The sequence below is a fragment of the Mauremys reevesii genome, linkage group 3 (assembly GCF_016161935.1).
Source record: "Mauremys reevesii isolate NIE-2019 linkage group 3, ASM1616193v1, whole genome shotgun sequence".
In the NCBI taxonomy this organism is placed as follows: domain Eukaryota; kingdom Metazoa; phylum Chordata; order Testudines; family Geoemydidae; genus Mauremys; species Mauremys reevesii.
In genome coordinates this window covers 128964219-128991088 of record NC_052625.1, presented here as the reverse complement: position 1 = coordinate 128991088, position 26870 = coordinate 128964219, and the positions used below count along the sequence as shown (strand labels likewise).

Below are 26870 nucleotides of genomic sequence, written 5' to 3'. Positions count from 1 at the left end.
AGGCTGTGCATACTGGTACTTTTTTGACACCCTAAGTATCTCCCAGTGTAACATAATTAGGTATATTTTTGCAATTATGAAAGATGGACTCCAATAAGCAGCAATACTATGGGTGTACAAATCTGATTGATGGGGCTTCGTACTGGGATTTGATGTAAATATCATTTACTAGGTCACTCTTTTGGATATACAGGACAAGGGGTAGCTGCAGATCCTCTAATTAGACTGTTAGTGTTCATGTTCATAAGGAATCACGCAACTCTGGGCTCCACTAGCAGAATAAATGCAGTGCACATCTGGGATCTTTGGCATGAAGCTGTGAAGCCAAAGCATGCCAAACGAATGGTACAATCTCTGCCAGCCATCGGATGATCGGTAATATAGAATATGTTGTCAGGGACAAGTGAAAGAAACAGGATGCATCTTGGAGGCAGAATTTCAGCTAGACAGAAAAAGACACCAATTTCTATCCTGCTTGATCAAGGTGGAGCCTTGCTTTCAGTCTAATCCAGATGTAGGCATGTGTGTGGAGATACCTAGAGACTGCCAGCTGGCTGTTCAAATGGAAGGCTGTCAGCGGCCGGCCAGGGCAGACGTTAGGTTTCTACTCCGAAAAGGGTGGGGAGGCAGTGGCGTGGTGAGTCAGATGCACCTAGTGAATTTGAGAGGGAAGTTTCTTCCCTGACACTATAAACTGTAGAAGACGATGACCTTGATACTGCTCCTGCTGGGTGATCTAGCCTCCATTGTGCTGAATGAGCATGACAATGAAAACGGCAGGCAAAGCTCTGCTTTCTATTACACCAGTGTGCGTGAGGGCAGAGTATGGCCCAGTGACTTGTCTGGTCTGCGCATTGCTTCCAGAAATGCCATGGAAGGGCAGAGGAGAACAGATGGCCCACTGGGAACAGCAGGAAGTCTTTAACAGTATCAGCCATTTCTCTAATAAAAGGAAGGGGGAGGGTGGAGAAAAGAGGTTGAAATGACAAGAGAATTCAATTCACCCCTGACAATGCAACAATCAATAAGCTGAAGCTAAGGTTTTTAAGATAAAATATAAATGACCCTTTTAAGGAGACCATATTGGTAGAACTCTTCAAGGGGATCTGAAAAGCCCCAGAAGTTTAAAATCACTCTTTCAAATTCCAAATCAATAACAGAGCACTGATTTTAAAACAATTAACTGGTTTTTTTCCCAAATATTAATATTTGAAATCCATTTCCCGCTGCACTTCTCTGCTACAAACTGAATTCAGGGTTATGTGCTTCTCTGACATTAGTTAATGACATCACAAGCACCTACAACAGATTATTTGCTGACATTATCTGTCCTGTTTTAGAGCCAATTTACCCCTATTTATTTTACGGGGTTTATCACAGCAGTACAACCACCTTGTATGAGTAAGCATTAAAGTAACAGGGCCTTGTTGAAACTGGGATACCATTAATTTGCACACAAAATCCAGAATTCAGGTTTTGGTAAGCAAGTACAGGAAGATCACTTTCCCATATGTTTTAGAACATTTTTCAAGCTTTTCACTCTGGCCATATAGTCTACTGATCTGAGAATTTAACACCCCCTCCTCCCTTCTTCATTTACAAAAAACTTAATTTCAACAGGATTTTATTACACGTTATACAAGATGATTTGGTAACACCATTTTGCTGGAAGAATCCTGCATTATAAACAAAGTTGTTTGATGGTTGTATGATAAGTACTGTACTTTTTTGTGTCTGAAGGTACTTGCACTTAACACAGGGTTTAGATAAATGAAGAAGTCTCATCTCTCATGGGTATTTTATGCCATCCTGTCATCAGAATTAATCAAGATGTTAATGAATACTCAGATTACAAAGAGATGTGAATGCTTAGTATGAATAATTATTTTTAGAGATCATAATCTAGGTCAAATCCAATTTCCCGTTTTTGACAGGTGGCAAAAAATTACCAAATTAATGGAATGGGATGTGGAAAGCTAGGCAATGAAAGGGAGGGAGAAGAAAGCACTTCTCCATTCTTCCCAAAACCAAATGATGTGGAAGAAGAAGAATGGATCCTATTTAAACAACCAATTCTGGGAAAGTCCGTGGCAAAAATACATCAGAAATAGTTGCTGCAGAAGAGAAGCAGAATGGTATGTGCCAAGGAGGCTTTCAGCAAGAATTCTGAGACTCATGGACAATATCTAATGCCTACTGAAGTCAATGGAAAGACTCCTGCTGACTTCAGTGAGCTTTGGATCAGGCCCATATGCACTACCTTGGGGTGACCAAGCCCAAGGGCTCTCTGCCCCATTTGTCTTTCGGCCTTTCTCCTGGGCCTGGAGCCACCCCAAAGAGGATGATGAAGTGGTGTAAAGCCCAACAACTAAATGTCAAAATATAGTACAGAAACATAATTCAGAAACGGAGATAAAAATAGCAAAAGAAGGGAAGATAAATAATGTGCTCCTTAAATACATACAAGGCAAACAAACAGGCCCAGGAGAGATTAAGGCCATTGAAAGATAAGAGTGCAAAGTGAGTGATGGATTATCTTTAATATTGCCATGGGCCTAAATGATTTCTTTACCTCAGAGGAAAGGGGTGGGAATGAAATCTGAAAAGCTTCCCTCTCATTGCCTTGGAACAGATAATAAGGGAAAGTAGATCTACTGAAAGTAAACAAGACTAGAAGGCAAAGAATTCTCAAAGACATATCAAGGAAACATTTTTTAAAAGCTCACTATAGGCTGGGGAAAAAAGGTATGGATAACATACTTTAAAAAAGGGACAAGACAGAACAGAGGGAGCACAGAACCATCAGAAACATGGAAATACAATTACAAACTATTTAAAAGGAATAGTCAAATTTAGGAAGGCACAGTCAGCAAAGATCCATGAAAAGATAGCTCATGCTTGACCTGTCTACTCAAATTATACACCTCGGTGGTTCCCAGCTACCATTGTGCATCCCCAGTACTGGTACTTTTAGACCAGAGTTGCCAACTTTCACACAGTAAATAAGCGCCCCGACTTCCACTATAAGTCGAAAATCTAGCTAATCCCATCCCCAAACAAGGCCTAAGCAAGCCAATCCCTAAGAACCCCACACTCTATGTGACTAGATCCCCTCCAGCGTGGAGGCTGGGACTGTGGTGGGCCCATTGTGCACCCCTGACTTTCTCCCCTTCTTGCCTCTGTTTGCTCCCCCCACCCCTGCTTGTCGGGAGCCGATCAAAAAAAGAAGGAACAAGCAACGAGCTATAAGCAAAAGACTAGCCAACAAGCAACTCACAAGTCAATTAAGACAAAAACAGGTCCAATTTCTGCATTTTTTTCGCGGATTTGGCATGTCTGGTTTAGACCTTGTGACTGGTAATATAGGCTCCTGCTCCCCACCTTAATGATGAAACTGTGTGCTGGGTCCTGGCATTTAGCTCCACACACCTTAATCTGCAATGGAGCAATGGCTGTTCCGTAGCTGAAATCAACATCACAAGAGCAGCCCAAGCTTGTTAGAGAGCATGTGAGTGCCATGCAGTCAGCATTTAAAGATGTTGAGTTAGAGAATCTGGACGCGTGTCAGAGAGGGAGAACTACTGACATTAGGAAGCCTGGTGAAGACGGAAACTGGCAGAGTTCTCCAAACTTAAAGCTCTATAAAGCAGGAGGATTTCCAAGTCTATGTGGGTTACAGCAGAATAATTCCACAAGCATCCCTAGCAGATGCTGAAGCACAATGACCTAAGATGAGGCAGACGCCACAGCAGGTGGCAATGTGGAGGCACCTCCTTAAAACCACAAGCTGGAGATGTTTTTAGTGTAATTGTGGGGAATTAGCCACCAACCTCTCATTCACCTGACTCCATCATGGGAACTTTGAGGTTAAAACCTATGCATTGCACTTGAAAAATGGGTTCTGCTATGCATCAGTATATATTTTATAGCCTGAATAATGTGGTTTTTTTTAAAGTGTCGTTTACAGTAAATAATGCATGATCTTTTACAAAAATATCAGTGAATAAAGAAGATTTGGCTTGAGGCTTCCAAAAAAAAAAAGTCCTTCTAAATTTGTTCCCCTTTTAATGCCGCCTCAGTTTAATGAGCCCTTCTTGTCACCGCCTTGTTAGTATGCAAACGGAGATGGATAAGTACAGATTCCAATTGCTCATCTGTGTTTGCTTATGATTGAGCAGCATGTAAACTAGCTCTAGAGAGACGAAAAACACAAAGAAGCATCCTAGTGAGATTGCAGATTTCTAAAACCTTTCCAGTGTTGTGAAGGCAATAAATAAACTACACTCCTGCTGCACAGAAAAATCTGTTATTAACAAAGTCCAGCAATACCAGTGAAGGTGAATGCAGCAGGTTAGCTGAAACATACAATCAGTGTGAAGAAATACACAAAGTTTAAGGAAACATGCACAATACTTTGCAAAAACTATGGTAAGAACTTCAGTGTTATTGTGGAGAAGTGCTTCAGAACTGATGCGATCACAAATATCTAGAGGAAAAATGAAACCAAAAGGTGAATGGGAATGTAACTGTTTCCCTAAATCTGTGTGCTATATTGTAATAAAATCATGACCACCTGTAACTTTGCGGCACATGGGCCACTCACAACTTCACAGGGACACTGTGTAGTAGAATTCAGATCTCCACTCCAAAAAGCACCAGCTTCTATCCTTGACTAAAGGAGAATCTCAGCTAGCAATACAGAGCCTCTGACAGTTCTGATTAAATAGGTGGCATTGGTACAGATGCACACTAGCCAGTTCATTGCAACAGTCCTGCATGTTAGAGTATCTGAGATGTGTGTGGAAACTAATATTGATATTGTTGTAGGCAGTAAGCTGCTTGGGGTAAGGTCTTTGTCTTCTTGTTTGTGTAGACGATACCGAGCATATCAATGTTATGTTGCGGATTAATCTGCCAATTTTCAGCTTCATGTACAAATAACAAATATCAGCTACATGGAACCCTCATCCTTTCCTTTTTTGGCTAGAACACCTGTTCAGCTCCCCAGCTGGCCAGGTCTTGCTGATCTCGTGTGCATGAGTCACATGAAAAAGTATTAAATGGTTTTGGCAAAGACTCATTATTTCCTTGTGTTTTGTGCGGCAGCCTGAAGTTCTGCCAACTCACCTCAAAAACAACCAAATGGCTCTAGTGCCTGGGCCCAAGCTACTTTTTTAAATATTTCTCCTCCTCTCTCCTGCTTTGTTTCCTAACCTGCTACAGAAGAGCTGACTCTAAGTTTTGGGATAACGACTAGGCAGGTTTCAAAGGCAATCGGTTTTGTGAAAATTGTCATAAACTGCTTCCTGGGCAGTCACTGGTGTTGTCCACATCCTGGACGCATGCAGCTAGATAGAACCCGATGGGAACAGATGGGATGCTGGAAAGACACTTTAGGTGCATAACTCGGGCTGGGCGCAAGAGAACTTTAGGTGTTTGAGAAGAGAGTCACTGAATGGAGAATATACTGCAGAACAAATCAGTCCAACACCAATTGAAGTCAATGGAGAGGATCACTTAAATGGGTACCCGAGTGGGCCCTGATTGACCAGAATGCTACCGTGTTTTTGAAACAATATTGCAGAACACGATAGCGTTTGGGTCTATGTCTCCACTGCCACTGAACTGAACTGGAAAGTCTGATTGCAGCTCCGTTAGGCATACCCGTACTAGCTTTCATTTAGCTAGCACAGCTAAAATAACAATGAAGACGCAGTGGCATGGGCTTCAGCCCAGGCTGTATAAGCACGGTGAGAATCCTGGTTACATATTCCTATTGCTAGCCTGTGCTGAAGTCAGTGCTGCTAACCAGATTAAAGCTAGTGTGGGTATGCCTGGCTAAGCTGCAACCACACCTTCGATTGCAATCCAGTTGCACTATAGACATAGCCTATGAGAAGACCAGGGTCAAGGATTAAAGAGATGTGGAGGTGAAATACAAGGAAATTTGGAAAAGCACCTGTCTCAGTTCAGGGCAACTGCAGCTGTATTTCCCCTCCTTGGTCCAGCAATGGCACCTGGTATCAGGCTTCCAGCTCCCCAGCCATTGCCTTTCTGGGTGGAAACCCGCATCTCTCTCCCTTCTGACCAGGGTATTTCCAGGCTGCACAGCTCCCTGCCTTCACTGTGTTGTTCCCAACAGAGATAGGCTGCCCAAGGACACCTGCTTGCTTTCTCTTCAGGGATGGTCACCGGGGTGATTGCTACAGTTATAAGTACCACACAGTTCTTTCTAAGCAAGCCTATTGTATTCTGAAGAGGAAAGAACTACAGAGAAAACACATGAAAAAGAATAAAAAAGACTGCACGCGTGTAGTGCATGCCTACCTTCTGGGGGACGAGGGGGCTTCAAAGGTTTGAAAACGGAGCAAATAGAGAAACATCTCCCCTCCCTACTAGAGAAGGTACATACAAAGCCACAACACCACATACACAACTGCATTTTTAATACAATGTACCCCAACAGTATTAACCTTCATTCAATAAGAGTTCACGTAGCTCAATAAAGTTTATCTTAATTCCATAAGGTTTGTTCTGGATATTACAGAAGGTTGTCAGTCTGTCACAGCACCATTTTGAAAGGTGACTGTTAAATCCGAAAAGACACTACAGTTAAGAGGAGTGGCCTACAGTTCAGTGCAATTCAGTGTGCAGAATGCAGGAACTGCATTAAAGGTCAGTGTGGATTCATGAAGGATTACTCAAAGATCTGATGTTAATATAATATTTTACTGACAACTGTAATTGGGGAGGAAACCACACAGCAATGCTCATAGCCAGTTAAGGCTTGCAAGGGAAATACGCTTTTTTTGCTGTCATAAGTTAATGTTAGACGGGGGTGTGTGTGTGTGTGAAGAGAAATAAGAAAGGCTTCTGCAAATATATCAAGGGAAAAAGAAATACTAGAATGACAGTAGGTCCCATTAATAAAGGAGGAAGGGAAAGAAATTAATGACTTAAAATGGCTGAGACACTGAATTCCTTTGTTAAATCTGTCTTTAAGATGAAAAACATATAAATGGAGTTTGAATAATTAGAAAGGAAGGAAGACACTGCTAAAATCACTCTAATGATAAAGAGAAGCTGATGGAATACTTGGAAAAAGTGAACAAAGATATGGATTTTAGAGTAAGAGAATTGGTTAACAATGAAACATTGACAATTATTTTTTAAAAATCATGGATACTAAAAGGCTGGGAAAAAGTAAATTAATTCTGATTTCCAAAAAAAGGAAAAGAGAACAATTCCAGTCGTTACTGCACTATGACTGAGCTCCTACACTGCAATCATCACAGCTCAGAAGGGGTACATTGAAAGAGAGCAGTAAGCCATTTTTTGTGACCCCTTCCTCCATTCTCCCCTGATCCTGTGGCCATCTGGCTGCTGGATAGGTCTCTACCTGGTCCCACAGGGCTCCTCTACTTTACCCCTGGCTGGCTGCCTGTTTAACCCATCCATACGCCGACACTGGCCCTACACCGTCAGAGAATTCTTCACTGAGAGAATACTCCTATTGCCATCTGAACTGTTTTAAAGGCTGCTTTGTATAACCAGAGCAGTACAAAGCAGTGTTAATGGGGCAAAGGATCAGGCTACATAAGCTTAAGCCCATGTAAAATATTGGAACAAAAAATTAGAAGGGGAAAAATCATTAAACACATAAGGCTCAACCAACACCTATTGAATTCAGTAGAAAAACTCTTAACTTTAATGGGAGCAGAAGCGAGCCCTTAACGGATAATGGAGCAATGAGCAGTAAGCAGCCTGGGTTTATAAAGATTACATGTTTCTCAACAAACTTTTTGTGACAAAATTTGACATAATTCGTAGGTGAAGAGTGATAGTGGGCTATGAAGTACAGCTAGGAAATAATCCCTTTTGTTGAGATAATTAATAATAAGAATCATGCCTTTATTTTGCCAGCTGGCTGTTGGGATCTGCATTGCACAGCACCATGTACACTTATTGAGTTCTATAAATAATAGGTACCTATAAATGTTTGAACTGTGTCAAATTTGGGGAATGAATAACTTGATATTCAGATGAATATTTATAGCCATAAAACCAGTTACTCCAGTTCTGTCATATGCATTACATATAACAGATTTAAACTGAATAGTAAGAATACCAGAAAACATTCATATTTTCTACTGGACAACGTTTTCATCATTTATTTCTCCTTCTCCATAGTTTGCTATTGCTTCCTCTAACTCACAGTGTTTGTGATTTGACCACTGGGATTATTATTCTGTAGCTCTTATATGAAACACACCTAACATCAAAGGGAGTTTGGGGTGAGTAAGGACTGTGGGATGGAGCCACAGGAGAACAAAATAACACACATGGTTAATATCAAGATGGAATCATATATATATTATGTTACCACTTCTGTTTCCTTCAAGATAGGTTCCGTTTCTAGTTGGGCTGGATGTCTGACGCCTCAAACCAGTAGATGATGGTCCCCCGGAGGACATCGGACCGGAACGATGACTGCAAGAGGAAGAGGAGCCTCCAGCAAGACGTCCATCTCCAGAGCTCTGTCTCATGGTATACAGGGAGCCCATGCAATTAAAGGCAGAATCAGAAGGATCAACACTGTAGCGCTTCATGTTCATAGGGTCAACCAGGTAATCTTCAGGTATGATAGTTTCTGCTTGGCGGGAAGCCAGTGAAGAGAAATATAGATCAATGAAATGTAGATCATTTCTATTCAGCCATTGAACATCTTGTTTAAAAAGTTGTTTTGTGCAATTAGTTTAACTCTCTTTGCAATATCACATATAGCCAACTGGAATCCACCAGCCAGAGCCCTCAGCATGGGCAGAGTAGCGTTTATGCTGTTGGGAGCTTAAAAAGTAATTGCTGCTGCAACTGCTGTACAGACAACTGAATGCATCTGCTGGGTTTTAAGAAGTGACAATGGGTAACGAGACAAATTCATACCTCTGATACTAAATAATAATAACAGGTGTAACTCCACCAATGTGATTGGAGTTACAGCAGGGTTGCGTGTGGCTCAGTCTGATTCAGCTGTGTTAGTTTTGTTTTGGAGTAATTATTTCTTCAGACTCAGGGGGCATTTACTGTTAAATTTGAAAGGAGGGTGGGGGAAGTATGTTCCTGATGGGATGAGGCACAGGTCTCATTTGCCTAATGGTGCTACATGAATAACAGAAGATGCGGGTTATGCATCCATCATTCTCTTATTCCTTTGCACTTAAAGCATGAAGGTCAGAAGGAAAAGGAGGACAATGGGGCATGCAATTTATTGGGCAAAAACTCCTGTCAGCCAATGAGAAAGAGTAAAGATAATAAACCAAAATGTTCTGGCTGCAATTACAAAAATTAATCAGGAAATATAATCGGCTCCAGACGGACATCAGGCCTGATATTCCCCAAGGGAAAGAAAGACTAGATAATTCATGAGCACTCCCAAGTTTGATTACCAACAGAGAGAGCTAATTGAGCTTTCCAAATACATTTCAGGTGCAAACATGAATACAGGCAACACAGTCATTTATAAGTTTTTGCCCTGTTGCACCTCTTCCCTGTTTTGTACAGTTGTTGCTTCCTGAAATAATAACTATCCAAACCCAAACAGAATGTCCTTTCCTCTTACCATGTAGCCATCAGTTTATATCATCATCTATATAGTCCTAGAGGTGTGCATGGCACTTCGCATATACGATAGGCAAGACTGATACTACCATCTATTATTAACGTTGCCTGACAATTTCCATTATAAGGCCCTGTTTTCAGTTACTTATAACTTTGCCAAAGTTTAACTGTTTGGGTTGAAATTTTCCATGTCATGTATCTGCCTCAGACTGACGTAGCTTGGAAAGTTTCAGTCAAACCAGTAAAACTACTTCCAAGAACAAGGCTAGAGAAAAATATATTATATTTCAATATTGAAAACATTCTGGCAAACTTTTATCTGTGTCTCCCATGCTTTGGAGCACGGACTTGAAATTTGTCAAGGGAGTGAACTTCATGTTAGGGATGTGCCTTTTGCTGTTCCTGTGAAAATCTCCCAATTTTGGCTAAATTATAAAGTGTTTGAAAAAATCACACTGCACACAAGTTCAGTAGAGACTTAGAGATTTGTAGCTAAAATCACCAAAGATTCCATGCATACTGAGCATGCTCCAGCTGCTCACAGCTCATATGTATGACCAGACTGTGAGTGCACCATCCCCACCAAGTGATTGATCATGGTCCATCCACAGGATAGGCCTAAGCATTGGAAATGAGAGAAGGGAGCCTGTCTCTCTCAGTGACCCCCTTGCTGGACCCAGCACCAAAGAGGAGGAAGGCACATGACTCAAGTGCAGACAGCACAAGAACCAGATGGGGAGAGAGGAGGAGATTGCAACAAGGAGCTTTCTGGGACTGGCACTGGGGAGAGTAAAGCTGTGACTGGGAACTGGAGGACCAGGGAGGAAATGGGACTGGTTGGACAAGGAAACTGAGACTGGGAGCAAGTGAAGGGAGGGTGGAACTGAGAGGTAGTGAGGGAAATGGGGGAGGACTGAGAGCCAGTTGGTGGTGGTGGTGGGGGGGGGGACATGGAAGTCAGATGAGGAGCTGCTGGGATGGAGGAAAACTGAGTGACTAATACTGACTGCATAAGACAGGGAAGCAGTATGGGGAGAGAGGCAAGGCAGACCTGATGAGGAACCAGGGAGCAGGAGCAGTACAGGGATCAGCTGGGCAAAGGGACTGTGACAAGGAGCCATGGAGGGAATAGCGGGGAACAGAGACTGAGATTAGATGAGAAGACCAGGGAGGAAAACCAGGACTGGGAGAAACAAGGGTGTGGGAGGACGACTGAAAGCTGTGGAAAGGGGAGAGACAGATCCGTGAAGGAGCCAGGCAGGGGTACTGGGACTGGCTGGCAAGGAGAGGGGGAGTGGGGGAAGACTGAGACTTGGACAGCGAACCTGAAGGGGAAGATTAGGACTTGCTGGGCAAGGAAACCGGGATAAGAAGCCTGAGTGGAGATTGGGACTGGGACAAGGAGCCAGACATGGGGAAGAGAGAAGACTGCAACAGGGAGAGGTTGGAGGGGATGGAGTAGTAGGGGTTTGGTTTGGGAAGGACTGTGGCATGAATACATAGGATGGATGGTATTGTGTGTACAGTGTATATAGGGGGAGCTGGTAGCAACCCCGTATATGTAGGTTGCTTAACACTTTCTATTATATAAGATTCTTAGAACTTTTATTTGGGAAGTGCTACCACCTCCATGGTTTGGAGGAAGAGAAAAAGCCCTTAGATTAGACAAGGGCCTTTTCTTTTCCCCATGAAATTCCATTCAGGTTCAGCTGAGATATAAACTATTAAAAATCGCCAGTTCCCTTTTTTCACTTGCATCCCCCCAGGAGCATTTTGGAAGTTTAGCAAAATAATAACTGAACCCAGAACAGGCCATACCACCACCAAAGCAGCAGCAGTAGCACCACCAGCAATATCTGTGAGAGCTGCCAGAGGAACTGTAGCAATGGGGAGGAAGGAGACCCAGCCCTGGTTCCTTCCCTGCAACAGCTTACCCCTAACCTCGGCAGCCCAGCCTCCCTTTTAGGGTCCCCCTGGGATAAGAGCTCCCTCAACTCCCAAATGGGGATAGCAGAGCAGGGGAAAGAGAGAGACCTTGATTGGGCCTCCCCCAGCCACCTCTTGGCCCCAGCACACAGTGATGGCAGCCCATTTCCCCCTCTGGGATAACAGCCTTCCCTCCTGCTGTCAGTTAACATATTTAGTCCTACGGGTCAAGTGGTAAAAGTCTGTGCTATTATGCTGAAGCTACAGGATTCAAACCCTACTGCTGATGCATGATGAGGGGGTTGTTGCAGTTGTACATAATAGGATTTTTTTATTTTCCTTTTTAAAAAAATGTAGGAAATCACAACCAACCATCCAAACAAACAAAAAAAAACACCCACAAAAACCTGTGTTAAAAGAATATTACTTAGATTGACAAGTCAAGCACTTGAAAGTTCAGAAATACCAGATTTATGTTTGCTGGGACAATCTTAATTCCTCCTTGTACCTGTATTATGATACAGTGTTTAATTACACGATCACATACTGTTTTTTACACAGGACCCCTGTCTCATTCAGTGCACAGGCTGAACACACAAGGAGGCAGAAATCAAGTTGGATGGTTATATATATATATAATACACCTCTACCTCGATATAACGTGACCCGATATAACACAAATTTGGATAGAACGCGGTAAAGCAGCGCTCTGGGGGGCGGGGCTGCGCACTCCGGTGGATCAAACAACTTCGATATAACGCGGTTTCACCTATAACGCAGTAAGATTTTTTGGCTCCCGAAGACAGTGTTATATCAAGGTAGAGGTGTACCTTATTATAGACTAGGTTCATAGGTTTTGCTGGTGCTTTTTGCTAAGAATTTCTGGACCTGATTCTCATATTACACTGATATAAATGAAGTGTAACACCTTTGAATTCAACAGAGTTACACTGGTGCAAAACTAGAGCATAAAAGATCAGACTTTCCCCACCCCTCAATGGATACCAAAATTATATAGCAGTTGAACTAAATAGCTTACAGTTCAGACTCCTCCCATTAAACCAGAGGGAATCCAATCAAGCCTTCTCATTCAAAGGAATTTAATTACTGAGCAGAACACCAGCCACAAAAGGCTTTTACACATAAAGAGGACAGCTCTTTCTGCAATATCCCACCACAGCTCTTTCTGCAATATCCCGCCTGCACCACATGGAATAATTATGCCTCTTGTGAATCATTACATCTTTATTCTGGGAAAAAATGGTCTTTTAATGGGATTACTATATGAAGAAGATACAGACTATCAAAACAACAAACTGCATATTAAAAGAGCCCTGCTGCACAAACAATATAAATCTTATATTATCGTACGTATAAATGAGCTCCGACATTTGTGAGGGCTTTTCTGGCTGTTGCAAAACTATTATATCAGCAGCCCAGAAGTGATATATCCTGTGTCAACATATATTCCCAGGAAAATGTTGTCTTTGGGTTAAAGAATACAACTGGGAACCAGAAGATTTTAGTTCCATTCTGAGCTCTGCCACAGACTTTTTGTTTGACCTCCTTGGTCAAATTATTTCACCTATCTGTACCGCCATTGTCCCACAGGTAAAGAGGGCACAATGGGACCTACTTTGCAAGAATGTGGTGAAGCTTAATTCATTCATGTTTAATAAACCCATTGAGATGCTCAAAGGGAAGGTGCATAGGAAGTTGACAGTGTGATTTTTATGTTATTATTAGGAAGGACAGGCTACAGATAGGAACAATATGAACCTCTTCAAACATCAGGCTTCAAAATGTGCCTTTTAAAGGCTTCTGGGCTTCAAGATGACCTGCTTAACCAGTATAATCTCCAACCATGAATAACATATCTACAATAGTAGCCTGACTCTGGATTGACCAGGGATTTCCTCTGAGCAAGAGATTCTGGTGAGTGGAATAGGGTGACTTTTTTTGTGCTAATGCTTTTTTGTTTGTTTTTTCCCCCCCAAAAATGCAGATTCAGGTCAACCCAAACAATTTGCCAATTTGGCTCGATTTCAATGAATAGTTTCACTTGGTAAAAAGAAAAGAAAAAACATTTTGGAATGGTCAAAACTGCTTCGACTTTTCACTTAGGAAAGACTCTTGTTTCAGAATTTCCCTCAATATTATTAAAAAAACAACAACAACAACAATTCAAGAAATTTTGTTTGGGCTCGACATGAAACAGTTTCCCCCCCAACTTTTTTGTTCAGCCACTGAACTAAAATCTGGTTATTTGCAAAGCCTAAATTAGGAAAATGCTACCTAACATGTTTTAACTAACGCAGTTTTAAACGGGGATTTGCAACTTGAAAATGCATCGGCTGGTCATGTCAATCCTAGGCTCTCCGCATCCATGCAGGTGCAAAGATTTGTTTAAAACAGACTCTGCCTGTTGGTATGCATACTTCCACCTTTTCATGTTCTCTGCATGTATAAATATCCCCTGTCTGTGTGTTCCATTCTATGCATCCGAAATAGTGAGCTAGCTAGCTCAGCTCATCATGCTAAAAAAAAAAATTTAAAACTGTGGTCACTGATGCATTTTAAACACAATTTATTTTCCTAGTCAAGACATGTCCACCGTCTTGAGACCACGAAGCAGCATGGTGCGCTATACCAGGAATTAGAGAGGAGATCTAAAGAGCCCGCACACAAGAAGAGGTGGAGAGAGTACAGAGAAGAGGATGCAGGGAGGCCAGAGGAAACAGGAATACAGTCTGTTAGGGAAGAGATGTGGTAGTAAGGCTGTGTCTGCACTATGAGCATGACAGCAGCACAGCCACAGCTACACAGTGTAGCAGTGTAGTGTAAACGCTTCCTAAATTGATGGAAAGGGTTTTTCCATCGATGTAGTTAATCCACCTCTCCGAGAGGTGTTGGCTTGGTCGACTGAAGAATTCTCCTATCAACCTGGCTTCGTCTACACTGGGGGTTAGGTCAACCTGACTTATGGCACCCAGGGTGCCAAATTTTTCACAGCCTTGAGCAAAGTAGCTGTCAATCTAACTTTTAAGTGAAGCCCAGGGCTAAGGGCAGCTATGGATGTAAAAGAAGATAGCACAAGAGAAGAGGAGAGCGATATCCAGGGGCAGGGGGTGGCAGAGACTGACTTATGTGGAGAAGAAAGCCTAGGAGCCTCATAGACCCAGGGGCACAGAAAAGGAGAAGGGGACCAGAGATAGCCACCAGACAACTATGAAGCCCTCCAACCAGCTCCAACCAAAGGGGAGGAACAGTATCCCCAGCAAGTGGGGAGGGGTAATAGATGGGCGGGGAACTGAAATCAGAGAAGAGGGCCTTGAAAAGCATCGGAGTAGGAATCAGGTTTGATAAAAGATGATGCCACAATATTGCCATCTGTGTACCTAAGTGGTTGGTTTGTTGTATTTTATAATTGTCTAAGTGCATCCTAGAATTATGAGGGAAGAATTACATGGTCTCTAACACACAGAAGGTAATTGTGAGGACAACCTAATTGTATTATAGATGAGATGCAATGTACCTACTATGGTGGATAAGCTCCCTGGGGGTTTGCTCTGTCAAAATATTATCCTTCAACATTGCATGGTCTTGTCAAACTCTATTTTGTTTCACAATAAATAAGTGCAGGCTCCAGGAGGCACACTTTGGTAAACAGATGAATAGTTAAAGGCATTCTGAGCAAAGATTTGTCTTGTTTTCTCCTGACTACACAGCAATCTTTGCTGGAGCCACAGAGCAGGCCTTTATGGAAGGAGATTCCTCCATCTCTCTGAAGAGCTAATGTGATCTGCTTGACTCTTTCACAGCCCCTGCGGCACTGGGCTTTGTCTAAAGTCACAGCAGTCGTGCCTCCTCTCTGCTTGCCCATCAGGGCCATTGCGTGGAGGAACGCTCTTTTCCAAGGTTACGAAATACAGAGTGCCGTGTCTGGAGTGCACCCCATTTCGAGGGGTGGGGAGTGAGTGCAGATATTCCCCATTTGGGAGATAGTGGGTGGGGAAGAGCTACCACCTCTTGGGGAAGTGGAGACCTACGACAGGAGAAGCTCTACCATCAGCATAGGTAGTGTCTTCTCTAAGCGCCACTGCAACACTGTCAGTGTAGACAAACCCTGAGTTATTGAAGCTAATGAATGGATTCATCTTTATTATCCCCATGCACCTGGCTAGCAAATAGGAGTTCCCTGTCTGTATAATGGGGATAATACTAATAGTACTTCCTTCGTCTCTTACCTATTTAATTTGTAAGTTATTTCTCTCTTAGCGTGTGCATATGTACAGCACTTGCACAAGGGAGCCCTGATTTCAGGTGGGGCATCTAGGTACTACTCAAATGCAAATAATATATTTTACAGAATAAATTTAGGAATGTAACCCCCTCATTAAACTACACATTTAACAGGGAAAGCATGAAGAGAGAACATGCAGGATGGACAGCCCTTCTCCCTCCAGGCAGATCAGTTTCCTACTTCTTTTTTTAGTTTCATCAAAAACTGCACTTTCCTCCCCATCTCCTTATTACTCAAACGTTATCCCCTGCAGCCTGCCTGCTTCTGCCCATTGCAGACTGTTCAAAGCCCCCTTAAGTCATCATCTTCTCCTACTGTTCCACCTACATCACCTCCCTCCTTAAATCCTTCCACTGCTTTTCTCTCTTACATCGGTTTGTCCTAAAACTCAAAGTCCTCCATAACCCTCTCTCTCTATATGTATATATATAAAGCCCCAGCCTTATTTCCTCCTCCCACCTCTCTCTCCAAGTTCCCCTTTATCACCTCTTCTTACTGCTTCCTTCATCTCTTTCCCTCATCTTGACTTTGTGCTGTCTTTAATGCTGCCTTCCTATGCCTCGAACAATCTCCCTCTTCTTTCCTGCCAAGTGTCCTTTCTCTCCTCCTGCAAATCCCCCTTAAACCACGTTTCCTCCCAGAAGCATTCCTATTTTATTCTTCTCACCCTTAAATCTCTCTACACCCTCCTTTTCCTGAACTCTTGTGCCTTTCTTTGTCCTGGGTGTTTAAGGCCTAGCTCCTTAAGGGGGGAGGGAATAGCTCAGTGGTTTGAGCATTAGCCTGCTAAACCCAGGCTTGTGAGTTCAATCCTTGAGGGGGCCACTTAGGGATCTGGGGCAAAATCAGTACTTGGTCCTGCTAGTGAAGGCAGGGGGCTTGATTTGATTTGATATGATAACCTTTCAAGGTCCCTTCCCATTCTAGGAGATAGGATATCTCCATATAAAACAAAAACTTCCTGTAAACACACATGCTTAACCTTACTCCTAGGAATATTTCCACACTGGGATGACTCACATGTATAAAGTTCAGTTTGAGTCTAAATGTTTGCAGAATTGAGGCCTTAGATTATAAATTTCTATAAAGGGGAAGGGATTTATCTACTTTCCTGTGTGTACATTTATATGTCATGCATCACAACAGTGTCTTAATCTAATGTCCTGATCCACGCAGGCAGATCCACACTGACATCAGCACGGCTCTGTGCAGTGTCAGGGGTCCAGCTGAATGGATCAATTTGCAGGATCAGGGCCTATATTTCTAACATGCTACTTATATTTATTGCCAGGTACCATTTTAAAAACTATTATTAATAATAATGAATCCCCATCCCCATAGCAAAAGCTCAGAAAGCAAATCAGGGCAACAAAACACAACTGTCATAACTCTGGATTATATGCTGCAGACATTACGCAAAAACACATTCTTCAGCACAGAGACCACAGCAAGCAAATCTGACAATTACCCTGCACTAGATGTAATGACTTTGTCTAGTATATCACGAGCTGCCTCTCTGTCGCCACAATGCCAGTTATTCAGCTACAAACTGCCTCACCCCATATAGGAACGTCTGCCAAAAATTCCCAAGACAGCATCTCAAAAGGAAGCCCCCCTGTCAGTGTTATAGGCTACACAATAAGTTCTTGCCTGTCAAAGAGCTCCAGGGCCTTCGGTCTGGTACGTTTCATGCCATATCGGATGTGCACATAGGACAGAGGATACTTAGAGAAAATCCCCATAGAGGTTAATTGGAGACATAGATACTAGTTTCCTAAACAAGAGACTTCCTCTTCAACACACTGGTAGCTTCCCAGGACAACTGTCAGGGTCTGGTGTTTGTTTTTATCTCCGTGTGGAAAACGGTTCTGTAACTTTTGTTCTGACACTGCTTTTCTTTACTGTCTCTTCATAACCTCTTGTTCCACCATCTATACTGGTTTGTCATTTTATTTGCTCCCATTAAATTCCCCATTAACATTTTTTCCAGCTAATATAGATTTTTTTCTCACTCTCTCTTTTTAGCCTGTCTCCCATTGCTCATATCATTTAGTTGTAGGCTCAACCCTATGGCCCTTTCCTGTACCGTTTAAAGTGCTACAATATTTTTTCTTATAATGGGTTGACCAGATGTGAACTCACTATTTTAAGCTGCATGATATCATGTCTTCCTCAGTCCTGTCCTCTCCTTTCCTAGCCCCGGTTAATCTGACAGGCTTTACTCATTGCCCAGACATTTTGAGAGGAGCCAACCAGAGTCTCAAAGTCTCTTTCAAAGGCTCCCTAAGCAGCTTACATTCCTTTGTGTTTTATACTCACTGGGCTTAATTCAGCCCCTATATCAGAAAGGGATTCACTCTGTTGAATGGCAAGAGGTGTCCGTATCAACACTCTCCCCGGCTTGATTGGCTGGGGGACAGCAGCTTTAACTTGGCAGGGGATTTGTTGAATCAGATTCCTGGCCACACCCCTTCCCCAGCCAGCATCACCCACTTCTGGGGCTAGGCTAGCTGCTTACAGGCCTCCTATCCAAGCAGGGGTTGTGGTTACTGTGCACAGCTACAGTTCCATTGCCAAGGTCACATATTACTCTGGTGGAAGCCTGGTATTTAATATTTCAATACATTAGGAAAGTACTTTGTATGTAATTCAGCCTAAGTGAGTGTAACATCGATGAAGTCAACTGAGTTGCCTCTGCTTATGCCAAGGCTGAATTTGGTCCTTAGTATTCATGAATAAAGTCCAAAGGAGAAACAACACAACTTGGAACAAACACTGGTCTGCCATCCTGTTTGCAGAGCCAGAGCTTCCTCACTAACTTTCAGAAGAAAACTAAAGAGACTCAAGATCTGACCCAGAAAATTCCTCATTCCTGTGTTTAATGTTGATAGATTCTCTAGCTAGCTAAATGTTCTGTTTATTGCTGGGAATGCATTCTCTCTCTCTCTCTCTCTCTCTTTTATTGAAATTGTAAGAGGTGCTGCCTAACCAAAACGGAACCTAATCTCTACAGCTTTCCCATGATAGCCACTGCCTATTTCCTTCTCACATTGGAGTTATAAGGCTTGGCAAGAGAGAGGAGATCCACTATGTTGGATCTTTAAGTACTGTTTCCCCAGGGAACTCCCACATTGTGCTCAGGCATTGGGGAGATGGAATGGATGTGGAAATAGTGACATCTGTATTAACTAACTGGAAGCTTTCTGTACAACATAGGGTATCACTGTGAAAACATGTTGCATTTTCATCTAATGAGTTCCAATTAACAAGGAATGAAGACACTGCCTCTCAAACTTTACATGTGAAAAAATAGAATAGGGAAGTACAGGAAGATCAAATAAAGAGGTGCAGTACGGTCCACTTTTATATACCATCCTTTCATTCTAATCTAACCTGTTGAAAAAAAGAGACAGAGGAAGATTTAACTGATATTTACCAACTAGGCATGCATTAGCTGTGAGCTGCCAACCTTCATTTTAACCTGGACTCCAAGGATCAGAAAAGAACATTTTCTGTGTCTATCAAACACAGTCTCACACATTTCTGTCTGGTCAAAATACTTCTTTATACCTTGTCTCCACAGTAGTTTAATATTTGATACGCCTAGCTGAGCCTGATAATGAATTGGGGTTTTCCAGCGCCGAATTACTGCATCTGATTTACATTATGATGACAACACCACCCATTCCTTTTAGCTCAAGAGCTCAAGCCCCAGTCCAGATATACAACACCATGAAAATATGTCACCCACTCAGAGGCATTTCCATAGTCTCAGCACCATAGTATCATGCACATATGTGCACTAGTCACAGCTTGTCAAGAAATAACTGTCATGCTCTTATCTCCGGTAGCAATATGTAGAGGTGCTCTTTACAATAAAGTGCTAGTCTTGCGGGCAGCAGCACCATCTGTGACTCTGGTTATAAACAAAGCATCTGCTCACAAGTTACTCCGATATCCCTCAACAATCCAACACAAGCCAGATCAAAAGAAGCAATTTAACTTTACAGTACCTTTTCCACACCATGCCCTGGCTGTCTTAGCTTAGTCAGGCAATAAAACCTTTAAAGGAGTCACATCTGCTTTATGGCAGCGGAGCTAAGCAACTCACTACTAAGAGAAGAGAGTGACACAGAGATGCTTCCCTAAGGAGTCAAAGCATCACTGAGGCAACCACAAACAGCCAGTGAGCAGCAAGAATGTGGCACATGATGACAGCATTTCATCGCAGCCACATCTGAATTTTTCTAAGGATGGGATGGCAGTTGTTGCGTCATCAGCTGGAATATGTGATCAGACTCATTTTAAAACAATCAAACCATAGGCAGGACCAGGGAAATATAATTAAACCCCATCCATTTGTGCCTATATTTATTATGAACATTGAAATCATGGCACTGCTGTAGAGATGAACTGCTAAAGAGTGATTTCTCCTGGGTTTAGTCTAACTGAGGCAGGCTCTGTGTTTCTATGACATCCATATAAGCACGTAGCAAACTTTTGGGTGCTATAAAAGAATTGCTACGAATGAATGTATACTACACAGAGTTTGGGTAGCAGAGTGGGTTAAAGCACTCACCGTACACTACAGCTTTTTAAAAAAATAGTCGGTGTTGTTTTTTTTGCTGTAACTGGTAAATGGAAATGTAGCAGTGTTTTCTTTTTTGGTTTTCCTTCTCCTTCCCCCCTGTCTTTTGTAAGAGGCAAATGGAAACAGAAAAGAATTGAAAAAAGCAGGGGAAGGAGATAAAAAAAGAGGGAGAAACAGTGGGGGGAGGAAAAACAGTAAACGTGTCACTCATGAAGAATTTTGCATAAACATTCCTTTTGGAACCTGAGCAAAAAAAAATGACCTTTCAACTTTATACATTTTTTGGGCAATTCCTCCACTTTTCACCTGTAGAGATGCAAATTCAAATTCTGCCTTAATGGAAATGAGCTCTTAGGATCATAGAGCTGCCAAATGATCAGCCCCAAGGGCCACCTAGTCTAGTAACCTGTCTTCAATAGTGGCCAGCAACAGATGCTTCTGAGGAAGGTTCAAGAACCCCACAGTAGGAAGATGTGGGATAATCTTACCCCATGAAGGTCTCATCCTAATAGTTAAACATTGGTTTAAATCCTGAATCATAAGTTTTATTTTATACGCAAACCTTTTTTTAAAGGATTCACTATTATAGCTCTTGATAGTCTTCCTCCAGATAAATGCCCAATTCCTTTTTTTTTTTAAATCTTGGCCTCAACAGTGTCCTGTGGCAATGAGTTCTGCAGTCTAATAACATGATGAGTGAAAAAGTATTTCCTCTTTCCAGTATTCTATTTGTGTAACCCTTCTGCCCTTCAGAGTTGGCAGCAACAAGGGCCGGGTTCAGTATCTAGGGGTTCCTTTTCAATAACACAATGCAAAACCAGCTCAAGCCCCCACCCAGTGACCTGGGACAATTATGTACCACCCCTCTGGGCGCCTCTAAGAGGCAATACTTCCCCTCTTGCAAGCACAGAGTCTGAGTGTAGCAAAAGCCTTTTAATAAAGGAGGGAAACAATGTGGCATTATGTTGGGGAAACACCACAAACAGGATTCATAACACAAAAGACCCACTCCCAGATAAGTTTGGCAGTGTCCTTTCCCCTTCAGGGTCTTAAGTCCAGCGAACCAACAGTCACCCCACCCACAGTTTCTGTCCTCAGTCAGTGCAGCCCCAGGGTGATTCTTAAGTCCAGCAATCCAAAAGTCACCCCTCCCACAGTTTCTGTCCTTGGTCAGTGCAACCCCCAGAGTTCAGAAGATCATCTGCAGAGTTCACCTCCCAGCCTGGGTGGAAGAGGGGGGAGGTATGGGGGCACCTTACATGCTCCACTGCTCGGGTCGACAGCCAATTGCCATGCCTCTAAGTGGGGTTCGCTGCAGTCTTCACTGCCAGCCATTCTGATGGCCACTCCTCTCCGCTAGCCACCCTGCTAGCTGCTCCTCTCCACTAGCCACCCTGCTGGCCACTCCTCTCCACTAGCTGCTCACCACCAATATGTCTTCAGCTCCCCTCCCTACTTAACATAGCTCTCACTCATTTCAGCTTTTAGTAACTTCAGCTCTTTAGTGATTTCAGCTGCTAGTTGGGGAGCCCAGTGCTGGTGTACTCAGAACCACTAGTCCAAAGTAGGTCTAATGCTTAGACCTAGGTATCAGTGATTTCAGCTCTGCAGCATGTAACAAGACTCCTAATGGAAGCAAAATTAGCTCTGCTATTACACAGTGGAGAGAAGAGGGATCAAAGTGGTCTTTAGGGCCCTCAGAAGGACCCACCTGCCCTCACTCACTCAGACACAGACAGACAAACTCACTCAGTTCACTAGGCTTTGGAACCATGTCCCTTGCCTAGCGAATGCTACTTACTAGAGGGTGAATCCCTCCATCATAAAATGCCAAGTACAGTTTTACTGTCCTTGATTCACATAACCAGGATAACAACACTTCATTACTCCTGCCCCAATAACAAAGAGACTGGGGATCCCACAGCAGCCAAAGTGACCATTTGGGCAAGTAGTCCCATCGTGCTAGGTAGGGTGGGTGTGCCCAGGCAAACGAGATCAGCCCCTGGAGTCCTTTTCCACAGCTCACCACCAGATGTCAGGGTAGAGCTCATTCTGACTCTGCTTACATCTGCTACTTTTCAATTCCATTGAATGCCCCCATGTTTTTGGTCCTTGTCACCAAACCACAACATTCAGTGCACATGACTAGTCTCTGATCAGAAAAGGTTCAAAACTAGAATAGCAGAAGTGTTTCACCTGAGTGTCGAGTTGCATAGGTATAGCTGTGATGAGGAGTTTGCACAGCGCCATTCTGCACTGTACTTCACTCTAGTCAGTTCTATTAGTCTTTTCCTTTCATAAGCATCAAATTCACATACTGCACGTGTAACGCACACACCTCCTGGGTGTGATGTTCTGGCCCATCTAATGGCACCAAAACCATTTAGAGGGAGAGAGAGAGAGATTAATGAGTCTGCTCTACAGCCTTAGTTAACAGCCATAGGGCTTTTAGCTCACGCAGTAGAGGCTCATGCACTAAGCTCCAGAAGCCCCAGGTTTGATCCCTCCTTCCAACTGGGGTCCATCGGTGTTACACAGGTGTGTGCATACATGGGCTTCCTGTACATGAACAATGGAAAATTAAATTTCATAGCCTTCTCTATAGTATCACTAAGTGTATGATCACACAACACATGAATAACTCTATATAGCATGGCACAAACTGGCATAAGGTAAAAGTTTGAGGCCCTTCTTCCCCTGTTGGCCATGATGAATTTTAGAAGTTACTGATTAATGTAAATGTCATTTGGATAAGTGATATTTTTGATAATGGTGAACTGCTGTCTGTGGGATTTTTAAGCAATCTGTTGGTCTGATTTCTTGCAATATGAGCATTTTGAATCACATTGTTAACCAACATGAAATATTTTACACATTGTTTTAGGAATGGGAGATTCATATTTAACTTTCATTTAACTCATTTGAAAATAAAGCACTTGCTGATATTTTACATTCAAACTGCTTCAAAAGAAGGAAAAAAAATTCCAAGAAAATCTTAAAAATCCTAACAAGTTGAAACAAATATAACCATAAGCATGAAATTCTACATCTTACTAGGACTCTAGATATATTTTACACTCATTCTGCACATCTGGACATGTAAGACATGAATTAAAATGCTTGTCTCATGTATATTTTTGTTCATAGTGGCTGCTATCTCATCCATCACACTCTGGGCACTTACTCTAATCATTTCATCCAAATTCTTTGTTGACCCACTTTGAATTATGTGTTATCAAAAACAGATTTATCTAGATTCCTTTGGAAAGGCCCATTCCGTATTTGGCTCCTTTGCCCTGATCTCAGCATCAGTAACATTTTGATTCTGCTGTAAATCATCTTGCCTTGGAACCAGGTGACTGCAAGCCATTGCTCTGAAAGTACTGTTTTTTCAATAATGCAAGTCACTCATGTTCCCTTTCAGTTGTTTTTAGTGGCACTTGCTAGAAGAAGAGAGATCAACAAGGCTCCAGCCTTCAGCATGTGATGGGTCTTATTCAGAGGGGATGGTTTGTTTGCAGTGTGAGCATGGATGCAGTAATCCAGAGGAGAATGAGAAATGTTTCTTATTGGGCTGACTGCTGGAAGGAGGTTTGTTCACATCATTTGACACAGAGTTCCGAGGAAGTGGGAGCAACTCCATTACTGGGCATGCACATGAGTTTCAATTTCAAACATAGCTGAAAGTGTTGGTCATTCCTGAGTTAAGTAAGAGAAGCCATTTATTCATGTCTGAATACTGATAACATCATAGCAGAATTTTCAGAAGCCTCCTCAATCCATCACTGAGTTAGCAAACATACTCTCATAGATGTTAGAGATCAAAAATATCTTCTGGGTCAAGTTCCTCCTTGGTGGAACTACATAGTTGTCAGTGGATCTACACTGGGTGAATTTAACCTACTGGATCACCCTCTCCCTCTCCATGCCAAAGATGGATTTATTCGCTGTTATACCTTTACTAGTGTTTTGTCCAGTTTAGTTTTAAAGGTCGCAGACAATGGGACTTCTACTGCCTGCAATGGGAGACTATCAATAACCTAACAGATTACTCTATAGGGAAACTTCTCTTGATTCTGTATTTTAATTTTCTGTTACTTAACTTCACCTATTTTTCCTACTTATATCCCCAGGTACCACCCTCAAGAATTCCTCTCCCTCCTTGGCATTTTTGAGAGACAAGTTCACAAGTAACAAATTACTCAAAATTTGCAGCTCTTGCTGCTCCTTCACCAAGTCATCACCTTAAATGTTATGTCCAGAAAGCAAGACTGTGCATAAAGGTAAATTTCTGTTCCATCTAAATGAAGGGTTATAAATGACTTATCATTGTAACATAACACCCCCTCACTGAAATACAGTCAATCAGTTCTTGAAAGGGGAGGGAGGTTGTGCGGGGTGGGTAATGTCATACTCCCTCTTTTCAGACCTGCTGGTTGTGAAAAGAAAGAAAAGAGCCTGAGAATACAAATACTTTCCCCCTCTACCCCAATTCAAGCACTGTGGTCAATCCAGGCCCCCCACACCTCCCCAAAGAAAAAACAACTTTAAGATTAGGCAGATGTTTTATATTAGTTTGGCTGTGGTTAGGTGGCTCGCACAATGCCTTCATTCCCCCTTTAAATGTGACCGTAATATTTTATTTAGCATTTAAGGGATAATGTTCATGGTAGAGGAATATATGAGGCAATAAATGGCCTTTGCAGGTAATTAAACACTGAAGCCAAGCTGAAGCTATTGATAACCATAAAAGCCATTTATTCTGAGCATACGCTAAAACCACGAGCACTGCTCCTAGTGCATGACAGGACAAGATTTAACAAGCCACAACACTGGCAAGAGAAAACACTGTGTTTTTCATGGCCTTTGAGGGTTTGAAATTTCTGTGCCTCTGTTTATTCAGTATCTCCTGTGTCACTTTGAGGACAAGATTTCCATAATAATTTAGATAGTAAGAATATTCCTTAGCTTTTATTCAGTGTTCTTCATCCACAGTGCTCAAAGGGCTTTTCAAAGGAAGGCGAGAATCATTATCCTCATTTGACAGATGAGGACAGAGGCCCAGAGACATGAAGAAACTTGCCCCCGATCAGCCAGCAGGCCAATGGCAGAGCCAGGGATAGAATCCTGTCTCCTGACTCCCACTCCAGTGCCCTTTCCACTGGACCACACAACTACTTTGATTGCTATACCACGTTCTGTGCAAGGCTCACAGTGTGTTTACAAAGAGAGGAGCAATCCGCCCCCCCTCCTTTGCAGCTAGTGAGAGGCCTTTTGCAGGTGAACTGGTATTGTTTTGCTAGTGCCTGATGTAGGCAGCACAATATAGGGTGCAAACATCCCTTGCACAGTACAGATCTCTGCTCCACAGGTATTTTTCCAGACCATTGGCATGGCCAGGACCTGCGGAAGGGATCTGGGGGTTACAGTTGACCACAAGCTAAATATATGAGTCAACAGTGTAACACTGTTGCAAAAAAAGTGAACATTGTTCTGGGATGTATTAGCAGGACTGTTGTAAGCACTACAAGAGAAGTAATTCTTCCACTTTACTCTGCACTGATTAGGCCTCAACTGGAGTATTGTGTCCTGTTCTGGGTGCCACATTTCAGGAAGGATGTGGACAAACTGGAAAAAGTCTAGAGAAGAGCGACAAAAATAATTAAAGAAAACATGACCGGTGAGGGAAGATTGGAAAAATTGGGTTTGTTTAGTTGGGAAAAGAGAAGACTGAGGGAGGACATGACAACAGTTTTCAAATATGTAAAAGGTTGTTACAAGGAGGAAGGAGAAAAATGTTTTTCTTAACCTCTGAGGATAGGACAAGAAGCAATGGGCTTAAAGCAAGAGAGGTTTAGGTTGGACATTAGGAAAAATTGTCAGGGTGGCTAAGCACTGGAATAAATTGCCTGGGGAGGTTGTGGAATCTCCATCATTGGAGATTTTTAAGAGCAGGTTGGACAAACATCTTTCAGGAATGGTCTAGATAATATTTAGTCCTGCCATGAGGCAGGGGACTGGACTAGATGACCTCTCAAGGTCCCTTCCAGTCCTATGATTCTAAATCTGTAAGATTCACTGTTCACAGATCCTCCTATCCCTTCCTTGGGGAGAAGGATCAGCAGCGGCCATAGGGGGAAGTGAGAAATTGTCTCTTGCCCCTCATTTAAATGCAGCCACCCCTGGGGTAGAACACAGCAGTCATTTGATAGCACAGTACAACACAAGACAAAAAGAGTAAACAAATTAAATATGCAGTTGAAATTGGAGGGGGAATTTCAGGAAGCCAAACACAGCTGGCAGGTTTGAAAGTAGCTACTAGGGTTAACGCTCCAGATTTTGTCAAAGGTGACTTTGGAATATCAATGACCACATGTGGTCAGACCTTCATCCAAAAGATGGTACCTCCAGAAAGCCAATGAGGCTTAACAT

At 42.5% G+C, this 26870-nt stretch overlaps 1 protein-coding gene across 3 annotated transcripts in view; it reads right to left on the bottom strand.

Moving 5' to 3' along the window:
- SCML4 (Scm polycomb group protein like 4) overlaps positions 1-26870 on the bottom strand; it is a 117184-nt gene that overhangs the window by 5134 nt on the left and 85180 nt on the right. For 2 of the 3 annotated variants that reach the window (XM_039531703.1, XM_039531705.1), the window contains one exon: positions 8384-8650. The exons of the other annotated variant lie outside the window; for it this stretch is intronic. In XM_039531703.1, the coding sequence (XP_039387637.1) occupies positions 8384-8650 (267 nt within the window). The remainder of the gene's footprint in view (positions 1-8383; positions 8651-26870) is intronic. 3 annotated transcript variants of the gene reach the window in all.